Source organism: Aythya marila (assembly GCF_965140915.1).
Source record: "Aythya marila genome assembly, chromosome: 1".
Lineage (NCBI taxonomy): Eukaryota > Metazoa > Chordata > Aves > Anseriformes > Anatidae > Aythya > Aythya marila.
The window spans coordinates 127,471,964-127,485,474 of record NC_139042.1 but is presented as its reverse complement, the minus strand read 5'-3'; the positions used below and the strand labels follow the sequence as shown (position 1 = coordinate 127,485,474).

The 13,511-nt window shown below is 38.4% G+C and overlaps 1 protein-coding gene across 1 annotated transcript; it reads left to right on the top strand.

The window, feature by feature from the left end:
* Nucleotides 1-758: 758 nt before the first annotated feature.
* Nucleotides 759-11,445, top strand: TIGAR (TP53 induced glycolysis regulatory phosphatase). Its single transcript, XM_082751667.1, has 6 exons — nt 759-849; nt 2,659-2,696; nt 4,520-4,641; nt 6,914-6,991; nt 9,412-9,522; nt 9,946-11,445. Exons 1-6 carry the CDS (start codon nt 818-820, stop codon nt 10,402-10,404), a joined length of 840 nt encoding a protein of 279 aa, XP_082607793.1. The 5' UTR covers nt 759-817; the 3' UTR covers nt 10,405-11,445.
* The last annotated feature ends 2,066 nt before the right edge of the window (nt 11,446-13,511 follow it).

Genomic DNA, 13,511 nt, shown 5'->3' with positions numbered 1-13,511 from the left:
CTTAGTCAAGCTTCTTGTCCTAGAATCATAAGATTACGTGAAAATCAGTGTTTAAGATGAAAGCCACCTGATTATAATTGTAAAGTAAGAATATGTGCATTGAGACCTTAAAAGATGTTTCAGACTGTATATGTCTTTGATTTAATTGTTAAGGGGATTTGTTAAGAAGAAATATTCTACATCCGTAGCATTTTAAGGCCTGGTTGGCACAGCCCATGCCTCCGCTAGATGATGCACCTGCTGCCTGTAGAGCAGCCGTTCCCCCCAAGCACACTTTCTCCTGCCAAACACAGGTTGAGCCTGCGTCTATCCCCACAGTCCCTGACAAACAGCAAGGTGATGAACGCGCTGGGGCTCCCAACATATTCCAACAGGTGGAAAAAGCTCATGGCTGAGGCACAAAACTGTGCCTCGGTGGCGCTTCTGCTTGCGGCGGGTTGTTGGAATGGAGGCAGAGGAGGTTTTGGAGGCAGAGAAGTTTCTGAGGAAAAAAAAGTTCGTATAGAAAGTGCATTTTTTAGAAAGTGTCTTTTTTTTGGGGGGGGGGGGAGGGGGCAGGGGGGAGGTTTTTGTTTATTGATTGATTGTTATATTTATTGATTGATTGATAGATTTAGTGAAACGAGCCGAAGGCTTCCCTCAGGAGCGACCTTCCCGTTCCGCGCACCTCAGCGGGGCGAGGCCAGGCGCTCACGGCCGCCAACCGCCGCCGGTGCCAGGAGGAGGAGGAGGAGCAATGGCGGCTGCCGCCCCGTGACGTCACCGCCGGGCGCCGCAGTGCGGGCCCCGGCAGCCGGCGTGGTGGTGGCGGTCCGTCATGGTTCGCTTCGGGCTGACCGTCGTCCGGCAGTGAGTACCGCCGCCTCCTCCTCCTCCTCCTCCCTCAGGGAAACAAAGCCTTCGTCTCTGCCGCCAGCCCTTCTCCGGGCGGGAGCTCCGTCAGCCTCACGGCCCTCACCCGCAGCCGGGGGGTGGGGGGGGGGGGTGTCGGGGGTGCGCTCTGCTTAAGGCAGGCTGTGATCGACCGAGGTCCGGTGTTAGACGTAAATTTAGTAAGGGCTATTTATGAGCTCCTGGGTCTTGTGACCGTCCTCCTGCCAGAAGCTCTCTGGTGGGGTGACGGGTTCGCTCCAGAAGGGTAGGCTAACCTTTCTGCTGCGAAATGTTACGGAACTGGCATTTGTGGCTTCTTCAAAAGCACTGAGGCGAGCTGCACTTCCAGGCTGTAGTGGATATTGACCGAGACCAGTGGTTAATGGGAGTAAGCAGCTCCAGCTCCCTCCAGATGAAAGTCAACTTAAGTTAGCAGTTAGCAAGCTAGCTCCAGCTCCCTCCAACTGGCAGTAGTTTGCTGCTTAACTTTATGAAAACCAAACTTTCATTTCATCTTCAGCATAATATGGCTTAATACTTGATTAGTGCAATTGGAACAACAATTTCCTTTTTCTAATTTTCCTCTTAAACAGAGTTATTCTTCCCTTCCAGACCTATCTCCCATGACTCGGTGCTCTAGTTGCAGCATTACTTTTACGTCATTTAGAAAGCACCAAAGCCTGAAACAGTTTGTTAAACTATCTTCAGGTGGGAATGTAGGAGGCACTTTGGAAAGATACAAGTCATCCATCAGGAAATGGGTTGGTGTTAACTTAGGCTGTGCTTGTGTGCGCTGCACTAAGTCAGTGCTACTTGGAAATCTGGGGATGCTGCTGTTTCCCCACCCCCAAGCTGATGACCAGCAGGATGGACTCCATCCACCCTGATGTGTTTTCCTCAGGAGGCTGAAAACAGCTGTCAGGGTGTGGATAGAGTGTGAAGGATTAAATTGTTGCCCTGTGTGCAGGGATGTTTAAAGTGTGCTGTAAAATAGTGTTCTCTCTTAAAATACTTGCTTTCTGTCATTGGTTATCTATTTGGGGCTCATCTTAAGGACTTTTGCCCAGCAGTGTTGACAGCTATTTAAAAAGCAAGCAGCATGTTTGGTCCTCAGTACTGCAAAAAGTTAAACATGTGATATTTCAGTCAGGTGAGGCGTCTCAACAAACCATGCTTAAATTTGTTCATACTAAGTTTTTCCTCCAAAATATATCTTCTCATGGTTTTAGTTGTTCTTTTCTTGCAATACACCCAGTTATGATTTTCAAGATTAAATATTCTAATTTCGAAAGCAGGTTATGTTAATTCTAGTAGTTTTTCTACAGCTCTGGCATCTTATACTGTGCTTCTTCAAGGTGTGCAAGCAGCTCTGCTGTCAATGTTGATAATTGCTTGAGTTGGCTTCACTCTAAAGCACAGGGGTCCAGATGAGTAGTAAATACCTCTCTTAAGAGGACTACAGAGTCTTCCTACTTCTCTCTCTCCGATACAACACTGTAATAGATAAATTATGCTGCATTTATGATGAATTTAAGAGATCGCTTTCCTTCTCTTTGTTTCAGGTAGGTTTGTCTTAGTAAATATTGATGATGTGATTGAGGCTGATTACTTGAAAATGGTTTTGTTCTATAGTAAAATCTTCAAATACATCTGTTTTTGAAAGTAAGTTGTGCTGTACGTTGCTTTTGATATTCAGACTCTTCTTCTCCGTTTTGTTTATAATATAATAATGTTATTGAACTTTGACTAAATTATTGAGTCACTTTTTTGTCTAATGTCTTTCAGTGGAGAAACAAGATACAACAAAGACAAGATACTGCAAGGTTAGTGTCAGTTATTCTACTAGCTTCTTGGAGATTGAGAACTACTTTTCCCTACAAAATGAAAAATCCCAGAATCAACTGCTAAATACTACTACGGAATAATATTGAATACCTTAGGCTATTAAAATATTTTTATTTGTAGATGGGAATGTTAGCTTGATAACTGTAGAAAACTACAAGGATTCTAAGTCAGTCTCTGCAGAATGCCACCAAATAGTGGTACTTTTCTGGTATTGACAGAAGTGTTACATTTCCTTTTGCTAAACAAGAAAAAAAAAAAGATACCTGTAATTGAATAAAGTGATAGCAGCACCTGTTAAGGATGCCAGAATGTCACAGACCACTGTCTTAAGTCTCAGGAGTTAGTATCAAGACTGAGAAAAGGGCTTATGGGACTTGCATGCGTAGTGAGAGCAGCAGCTCTGATGAAGAAGCAGCTAGGTACACCTTCATGCAATGTCTGGAGTTAGTAAGGAACCACAGAGGCAGGAATAAGGGTTATGTTGTAAAAGATGTTGTTGCCTTCAGGTGGCAATCTGTCACCTGCAAGGAAAAAAGAAAAGTGAAGATTGCTTAAAAGTGCTTGAATTGTTCAATCCCAGCTCTTTCTATGACGACAGTTTTTAGAAAAAGCATTTAATTAGTGCTGGCTGACTCATGCACCCAGAACTGAAAACTGTGAGCTGTTTAGATGCCAGTTGTAGGAAAACTGAGGCTTACAGCTACAAAGAACCTTGGAGGCTTTTACTCTGAGTAAATATATTTTTTTCAGTGCTATGTGTTGTGAAGAAGAATCGTGCTTCTGGATTTTCCTAACTCAATTTTGACATTGCAACTTAAAGTAGGCAATACAAGCACGGACACAACAATTTCTTACAGGTTGGTCCCTCTGCCACAGTTTTGGGTGTATGAGTCAGCCAGCACAAAGGAGCACACCTTTGTCATTAATGTTGGGTCACCAAAGTGCTTGTTCTCTCAGCACTGTCCTAGTGCTCTGTGGCCAGTTAGCTTCACAGACTATTCTATCTGAAAACCATTTTTGTAAGGGTTACTTTTCAGCTAGATTTGTTGCTGTGCACACACTTGCTGTGCAGCTGTATGAGTGTTAGTGTCAATATGCGAGGTGGAGCAGGGGAGAGAAATAGACCACAACAGATTGTGTTTACATCAACTCTAAAATTCTTGTGAAACTGTGTCTTTGGCAAAGAGTGTGTGCTGCTTTCCACATTACACAAAATCCCATCCTGTTGCATCATTTCTTCAGGGCATTGTCGATATTAGGGAATGGGCAGGAACCACCATTTCATATTTGTTAGGACTTGCCTCTCCTGATGTGCATGTTTTTCCATGTGTGTATTTTAGTATCAACAGCTGTATCTCAATTGTATTGTCTGTTTTTTCTTATTTAAAATGAAGAAACATTTTCAATTTTAATTTCACTTGAGACTGACTCCTCTAGCAAGGAGCCTACCAGAGCCTACTCTAAAAAGGATAAGTGAGTTGAAATTAGTACTCATGTTTAGAAAATGTAGGCTTCTGTCTTATGTTTAAAAGCTTTTAAAAAAATTTCTTATGTGAATACCTTAATTTCAATATCATCAGTAAATGATCCTTCTGCCTTTCTAGTGTGTGCTCCCTTTCTTTATACTGTGTGACTAAGTTTAAGAAAGACCAGAGGAAAAGTCACTTTCACAAATAGTTGGCTTTGCTGCAGGAGAGGCATTTTATAATGACTGAGCAGGTTCTGTCTGCCATTCATCTGCTAAGCTGATGAATGATTTTAAATTTACTTGTCTTAATGCTGATGGGTTTTTGTTTTGTAGGTCAAGGAGTAGATGAGCCACTCTCTGCAACTGGTTTCAAACAAGCAGATGCTGCTGGTTTATTTCTAAGCAATGTAAAGTTTACTCATGTCTTTTCAAGTGACCTCCTTCGAGCAAAGCAGGTAAATGCTTCTTGAGGCTGAGTGTAAATATGAGCTTCAGATTTTGGTGTTTATTTGTTATTGATGATACAAAAATAATACAGTGAAGGAAGGCCAAAGGCTATTTTAATGGATTTAAAACTGAAGTTTGAGTTGTGTAGAATTCCAGAAGGCCTCTGTGAATATGGGAATTTCAGTGCAAACAGCACACTGATGAAGGCCAGCTTGCAAGATGACATGTAGTGTTTTTCTTATGGATTTTCCATTATTTTGTGTGTGCATAGGTTCTTGTTAAAAGAGCGATTGGGATTCAGAGGTAACACAGACCAAAGTTGTTTTTTTCTTTGAAGAAACAAAGCAAATTGCTGTATGCACTGTCTTATGCATTGTAACTACTTGCCTTTTTTTGAGAAAGGCAGACCAATAATGGCAAGGTCAAGTTTTGCTGTCAAGTCAGTACGGGAACCATTAAATGTATAGAGCTGTTGGATTTTGGCAGGAATGTGATACCATACATCTCACCTTATGTACTGTTTTAAAAGATTATTTAAAGACAAAAAATAGATTATTTAAAGAGGAAACAATGTTAGTTACTGAGTGGGTTTACATGTGGCTTTGTATACAAGATTACAAAATGTTCAAAAAAGTTAGGGAAACAGAACTTTTACACATGTATGTAGAGGTGTCGAGCTGCTAGCAGTTCTAGGAAGGCCACATCTCCTATGGGAGTCCTACCCTTAATTCTGTTTCCTGTTACTGATTCTGTGATTTCAGGAGACATAAGACTTCACATGGTTGAAACTAAGAAATTTATGATAGCCCTAGTTTCTTGCTTTTTCCTTAGTTGTACTGCTACAAAAATCTTTAAAGCCTTGTAAACCAGATCAACAAAATCTAGGTTACAATTTCTTCATTTTAACACAGATAATCTTGCTCATCTGTTTTTGCAGCACATAAACTTGTGAGACCAGTGACTCATAGGCTTGTAGCAGCATAACTTAAGCAGAAAGCAAACTAGAGAGGTAGGGAGTATGCAATAATTAAATATTTATAAAATGCATAATAGTGGCATCTTTTATTAGAGAAAGACTTTTCCATGGGAAGCATTTGTGCAGTTCTAAAGTAGAAAGGAGACCTGAATTTGTCCTTTGCATAAGGGCAACATGTTTTACCATTCTTTTGAAAAGCTATCTAGACTTTGTGGAAGCTTTTCCAAAGACGTGAAGAGAGCTTCAATTTCTATTTGTTTGTAACTCCCTTTTTTGGCAGCTGCAGATCTATGAAGGGTGCCCTTTACTACACTGTCACTTCACTGCTCAAGTATGAGAGGAATGTACAAGTTCCTTTGAAAAAGGGGTGGGGGTGGGGGAACACTCAAGCCTGAACAGGGTAGGAGAAATTGGGTATGTATGCAAAGAGAATTGTACTAGCTGAGCAGGAATCTTGAGCACTAGAAGAGATGCACAGTGAACAGGTATAGGACAGGCAGAGAGAGAGAGAGAGGCTTTGCAGAGGAGCATGTTTGACAGTTAGCCTAGTAGGGAGGGGTCAAAGACTAGCTCCAGAAATTAGCAGTGTGGAAGAGAGCAGACAGACCTGGAATGTGAAAATATAAAACTCAAGACATTGTTAAAAAGCAAACTGAGCCCTTTGGGTTTTCTCTCTCTCTCTTTTTGGCCATGCTGTCAAAAAGCAGGTGAGTATCATCTGTTTTTTTTTCCAAGTGTATAATCCAGTGTGCGTCTCCTTCCTGAGCATCAAGACTGACACTTCTGTTTATTGCCAGCAAACACCCTTCTTCCTCTTAAGTGCTTCAAGAGTATTTGATTTCCGAGGTGTATTAAGTAGCTATTTGCCAGAAAGTTGCTTCATTCAATAGATGTTATATTGTTGGCAGTTGGAGTAACTGATCAGTTTTTAGGAATGCACTGCTTGCAAGCATGACCCACATACTACAAGTATGTGTTGGCATGATCGCTTTGTGAATGGCAGTATACTCAAGAGGAGATGTGGTTTTTTATCCCAATAAATTGTGCTGCTGATGTGCATCTAGCTGCCCACCTTTCATGGGTGCTAAGTGTATCTAGTTGTTATGGACTTTGAATTGGGAAAAAAAAAAATCTGCCTTTTATGGCATGACACAGGCCATATATGCAATTCTGACAGACGCTATTAGCTGGAAAATTCTTAATCTTGTGTACTTGGGTTTTTGGGTACTATTAATGCAATTCACTTAGACTGTGGTTTTGTAAGATCGTTTAGATATTGATGTGACTGTATATTCACTTTTTAGACTGCTGCCACAATTATAGGAAAAAATAAGTTTTGCAAAGATTTGGAAATCAAGTATGATGCAAGACTTCGAGAGAGAGTAAGTGCCAAAAGAGTTTGTTTTAATATTGAACAATTTGAAAGTGCAACTTACTGCTGATCTTAACTTTATTTAATAGATTTAACAGCGAAGAGCACTATGCGATGTATATTTAATAATTAAGAATTGATTTTTTTTTTTTTTTTTTTTTTACATTGGGTACTATAAATAGTTTGCCTGATTGCAGAATTCTGAAGCAAAGCCAAAAGCTAGTGATAGGGCTGTAACTGGTGTTCTGGTGATTTCAGTACTGAATGACTTGCATGTGGAGGGAGTTATCTTAAATGTAATAAAAAGCTTAGCTATGCATTCTAGCCCCATTTATAAAACATTAAAGGTGCTCCCTTTGCTTCCCTTCTGTATTCTGGTGGCACAATCTGATGTTGTTTTTTAACCTGTTTATACCTTCTCATTTGCATGAAGACTATTGGAGAACTTTCTGCTGGTCATGGAACAATCTGCTCTCCTGATTAGCCCCTTTATCTAATTACAGGCGTAATAGTACCTCCTGTCTGTTTTTAACTATGTCTTGATCAGAATAAGCTCAGATGCTGGCTGTTTCTGCTAGTATGAGTCACCCTTCAGATGCTACACTGACTGTGTCAGCTGAATTTTAAATACTGAAATGCTACAAAACCAAAAGTGGGACTGCATATTGCCTGCAGGCAAGTAAGTGTTTAAAGAGCAGAACTTGACTGTAGCATTTCCCATTTTGATCTCTTTCTCTGACAGAAACTCTGGTTCACCCCCTGAAATCAGCAAGTTACATGCCTCTCAGTCTTCTTTAATTGCTTAACCACCTGGTGTTTTCAAAAATATTGTGGGTTGTGATACAGTTTTTACAAAGAATAATCTTAATTGTACTTTTTCTTTTCACGGTGTTTGTATTACAGTATAAAACTGCCAATATGGTTTCTGCAAGCCACAAGTTGTAAGGCATTGCTCTGGATAACTGAAATTTAAGTTTGAATAGTATGAGAAGAAACTTAAGCTTAAAGGAACATATGTCATCGATCCTATTAAGAAAGCTTTATTATCTTGTGCCTTGCTTTCATGGGAGAAGTCTGGAAAAATCTTTTAAGATTAGGATTTCCTTTTTAGTAGTTTCAGAGCTTTTATTTCTTCATATCTCAATGTTCTTAAATTGCAAGGTTCCCTTTAGAGAAGGGAACTGACAGTAGACTTGTTTCAGTACACATAAATTCCTAAGACTATGATAAATTATTATGGCTGCAAATTCCATGTCCACAGCATAGAAATCAAAATATCAGTGATAAGCATGTATCTGTTTTCCAGTTGTCAGTGTCTGGATCTATGGAACACAGGTAACTGAGAGTTTAACAGTACAGCACAAGTCCTTTCTCAAAATACACATAACTGTACTGTTTTCACTGTCTTCAGTCCTTCTAAGAAAGGACCAAACCTTTCTGTTTGAATGTATTTTTCATCTGTTAGTGGTAGTGAGGTATTAATCTTCAGTGGGAGAAGTATTAATCTGTTTTGCCACTGTTAAGAGATGTACTTTGGAAATATTTTCAAGGTAAAAAATGGTGGTAGACATCCACATGTATATCTTTTAAAATATATTATAGATGATAAATATTAATTTATAATGTGACCACTAGTGGTCCAGAATGACTAGTTGATATATACATGTATATGGGTTCTTTTTTCTGTTTCTCATATGGGCCTTGCCTTTGGAGGTCTCAGGAATAAGTGTGTCATTGAATATCATTAATTGCATGTTCTGAGTCCATTGTCATATGTTAAGATCATTTTCTTCTTCCTTGTTTTCTAAAAACTCTGTCCACAGCAATAATGTGTGCCCTGAAAATACAGGGGTGGCCCTTGGGTTATTTTTAATAGATGTAATACTTGTGGTGTTTTAGTTTACTCTTTGTCCTTTTCAAAAACTTTGTTTTAAATGGATTAATTCTGTCTTGTGACAGTTACAGAATTCTGTAGATTAAATATTTTTTTGCTTGTGAAAAATAATTCCTTGTAGTATTTCTGCAAATGAAAAGTAAATGGAGTTTATCCTCCTATGAACAGGTATGTACAGAGGTATTTGCAATGCAACCTCAGTTATGAAGACATGAATTTTGTATACTAAGAATGAGTGTCAAGAATATAAGAAAAAAATCTCTAGTCAAAGATCAGGCGGAAAGTAGTGTTTTGAATGCTAGCCCTTTAAATGAGATGCTACTTTTAATGTATTTCTCTACCCAATGTATATATACTTCTAACCTAAATAGCAGATACATTTAATTCCGATGTTGGGGGGAAAAGGTAAAAAGTAGTTAAATCTGCACATTACACTTGAGAATCTAGAAAACAAAGCTGGTGGGAGATGTTTGCATTGGACATGATAGTGAAGATTTATCTTGCTAAACCTAGTCTTTGTAACTTGCCTCTCATAGAAATACGGAGTTGCAGAAGGAAGGCCATTGACTGACCTCAAAGCTATGGCAAAGGCTGCTGGAGAACAATGTCCTGCATTCACACCTTCTGGAGGAGAAACGCTAGATGAAGTATGGTATTTATGTATTTGTGCCCTGGTTTCTAGGCAATTTCACTAGTACAGATACTGCTTACTTAGGAACATCTTACTGAAAGTTTAGTCCAACCAAAGGACTTTTTCCAACCATTTTTCCAAGCTAAAAACACCACTTGACCTAATGGTTGTCCATTAGGGAGTCTCTTTAGAAGTAAAATATTCATTCTGAGATTGACTCTTCATTAAGCTCTCATATGCAGAAGGATGGTGGCAATTGCTCTCAACCTTGGCTTTGAAGGGCAGAGCAGTTTTCACAGCATTCACTAACCAGTGCTTTCAGAGTCTTGTCTGTGATAAATGTTTATATTTTATCTGAAGTAGTTGTATCTGTTTTCTGAAAGCTAAAATCTCTTGCATTCTTCACAATGTACTCTTCTGAGCTTTATTTTCTTTTTAGGTAAGAGAACGTGCAAAGGATTTTTTTGAATTTCTATGTCAGCTAGCTGTTGAAGTGGAACAGAAGGAGCAAGAGGTGCATGGTGCAGCAAGCAGAAGCTCAGGAACATCTGAAGAACAGTCTGTTTTCCCTTGGACAAATCACTGCAGTCAACCTGGACTTAGCTCTGATAACAGTGGAACTTCTAAAATATTAGATGCCAATATCTTAGTGGTGAGTCATGGAGCCTACATGAGGAACTGGATTGGTTATTTTGTTTCAGATCTCAAGTGTACTTTGCCAGCAAATTTAACAAAGTCTCAGTTGTCTTCTGTCAGTCCCAATACAGGAGTTAGTCACTTCATTATAGAACTTCAAAGTGGAAGTAGATTAGAACCTGAAATCAGGTGTGTTTGTCTTAATCAAGACTCTCACTTGGTGGATGTGGGAGCTGAATGTGTAGCTCAGAAAGTGTTTTAAGAGTTTTTATAGTGGGGAGTGGTTTTCAGTCACCATTATACTAAGCTTGGGAAAGGTATTTATACTGACTGGAGTTATTGGCACTAAACTGCAAGGTTGAAGACACACAACTGCCTGCCATCTTAAAATAACGTTCAGTTTGCATGCTCCTAGTACATGTATAAGTTGGTGCTGGAGAAACAACACGTGTTCTTTATGAACAGTAACATCCAACCACTTGCATGCCTGCTCCTACAATGAATATTTTTAAAAACTGCTTTTTGTTAGTCCATAAATATTTTAGTTATCTTCAGGTAAAGCAGTTGGGGTAGGGGAGAGTAACGGTACATAAAAAAAAGAACTATACTGTATTCTTGTTTTATTACAAAATGCTATACTGTAGTATTAACATGTTTTGAAATAATTTTTTTGAATGCAATAGATTAACTTAAAAAGGGGTATTGCCTAGTCGAAAAGGTTGGTACAGAGTCAAATGACGTGTTCCTGGTTCTGATACTAAATAACTGTGAGACTCTGGGCAAACCTCTTTTCCATTTTCCCAATGGGGATGATGATATACCTACCTCGCAGGAGTGTTTTGTAAGAAATTGTTAGTGTGGTTGAGACCTCTGTTGCAGAGCACTGTACACAAACATAAAGTACTTATTTTTTAACTGTAAGCAGAATGAGAAACCTTACGTGCACATAATTGAAACAATGGCTTCTATTCCAAAAAACAACCTTATCAATATGGTAAATTGTACCTGACTGGAATCCTGTTATCCATTGCAGTCATACACTTAATGGATGAATATTTTTGCCTAGAATTAGGCAAGTTTGATTGCTTGATTGTTGATGACTGATTGCATATAGCTGCTGTTAGTGCTGCATACCTTCCCCACTGGGGTGTTTGTAGCGTTACTGTGTAAGCTTATCTGATTTATGTTATTTATAATCTCAACATACCTTTTCTTCATTTGCATATTTAAGCCTGTAAAAATGAATTAAAGGCTCCTGAACAGAACTCAATTTCTTTTGTATTTCCTTTGAAATAAAAGTTCTTGTTAATAATACTCTATGAAGCCTTGCTCAGATAATATAGCTTCTGTTTTTTTCTGAAAAACTCCAGGCTACTTTTTTAATAATTAAATAGAGCACTTGTTTACTCATGAAGGGCTGATGGATTAGTGCTAACCTAACTCTTCACAAGAAAAAAAACACTAATGTTAAAATGGTAAGGATACACCTAAACTACTTCCAAGTGTATGAAATTAACTGTTTGACTGCAGTTTTAATTTTTTATATTTTTTTTTAATGTGCTGTCGTGTACTTTAACCAATTTGGCGCCTTTGTCTTGAAGCAGACACTTGAATTTTAAGGAGCAAAGAGAGGTTGCCATTGTTTGGTTGAACAGGTCAGTACGTATACTAAAATGGTGTCCTGCTGAAAACCAACAACGGAATTGTTTAATCTGACTCTCATGACTGTATTTTGCTTCTTAAATTCCTGTGATTGTGGTTCAGTAGGTATGTTGTCTTGATTCCTATGTAAACACTGATTAGGGGTATGCTTCTGTGGTATTGTTTGTCCAATGCTAATACTACTGAAATATGGAGGATAAAATGTGAAGTGTTCTGCCTTGTGATAATCAGTTAGCATTGTATGGCAGAGTTCTCCAAAACAACCAAACCTAAGGCTTTTACTTGCAATGGGATTCATTTATCTAGTAAATGATGATGGAACCAGCTAGCTGCTGCTGTGTCTGACAGCTTAAACCACAGAGAGGAAAGGCAGTGTGCCTGATGTGTGAAAATGGGTACTAGTAACATGTGTCAGCAGGGATTAGCCTTTTGTCCTGTAAGGCATTACATAAGAAGAACTGGACTCTTAAAGTTGGGATTACAAATTTAAATCAGAGGTGCGTATTGAATTTACGCATTGGTAAACCTTGTTACTGATTGATCAACTGCTTTCCTTTATTTATAGATAGAGAAGAAAACCTCTTCCTTATGGCTCTTGTTTTCCAATTTGAGGCAGTTCATAATTGTACAAGTATATCTGGTCACAGTTTTATGAGTAAGGTTGTTCCAGCAAAAATGAAGCTTTCATAATATATGATCATGGAAAACTTAAGATTTCTCAATAACACAAAAACAAGCTGTAGTCAAAATGACTTTTATATAAGCAGTCTTTGTTCAAAAGAAAGGTGTTCTTAAGTGTTTGGTTTCATGGTTTCAGTGTTATTCAGAAGTAAAATTTTTTGAATTCAGATTGTCACAGTAAAATGTTTAGAAAAAAAAAAATATATATATATATTTTTCAGAAAGCCAGCCAACTGGAAAAACACTTGATTAGCTAGCCATTATTGACATTTTACACGAATACCACTTGAATGGTAAATTTGTATTTGTGAAATTATAAAGGGCCTGTTTCAAATTAAAAAACAAACAAACAAAAAAAAACATGCCAGTGGTAGCTTGAGGAACTGTTCAAGACTCTTATTAAGTGTCCAAAGATTTTAAAAGAAATAGTTCCTGATTTCTTGACATACTAAATAAAATATGCGATGTACATATGATGGAAAAATGGGAATGTGGGCTTCTACACAAAAGCTTTTTGTGAAATGCATCTTACTAGATAGGTCCTGAATACTAGGTCATCGCAACTGAAGAAGATGGGCAAGTTTTAATTATGTCTACTAAGAGAGTTTATGGAAGAGGGTAGAAGGAGAGTTCATTCTTAATTTGCTGGTCTCTGATAGTTCATGTTTATTTCAGGGAAGTTAGTTACATAGTGAGAGGCTATCCTATTGGTACTTTAAATAGCTTGAACTTTTCTGTAATTGCCACGTCCTGAATTTTGTCAGCCGTTTCCATTAATACTTCTTTGAACCAAAGTAACCAAGTTAAAAGTGCACATCCTTCCACATCTAGGAAGTGACTGGGGACCCAATACGCTTTCCTCCTAAAGTCAGTATGTTTTGTTGGATGTTTTAAAATATGCTGATGAGATGTGCTTTCCTTAGCCTAGAAAGTCTTCTTTTACTTTCTTCCTACCCCAAAACTTAATTACATTTTGCTTTTGTTGATGAGGTCGATATCGGAAAATCTATTTACCGGTCAAATCCT

What these genes read in the sequence shown, in the direction of transcription:
- TIGAR (XM_082751667.1), top strand. Translation starts at nt 818, where the DNA reads ATGGTTCGCTTCGGGCTGACCGTCGTCCGGCA. An exon ending in GGGCTGACCGTCGTCCGGCA is followed by an intron (nt 850 to 2,658) that starts GTGAGTACCGCC and finishes AATGTCTTTCAG; the next exon opens with TGGAGAAACAAGATACAACA. An exon ending in ATGCAAGACTTCGAGAGAGA is followed by an intron (nt 6,992 to 9,411) that starts GTAAGTGCCAAA and finishes TGCCTCTCATAG; the next exon opens with AAATACGGAGTTGCAGAAGG.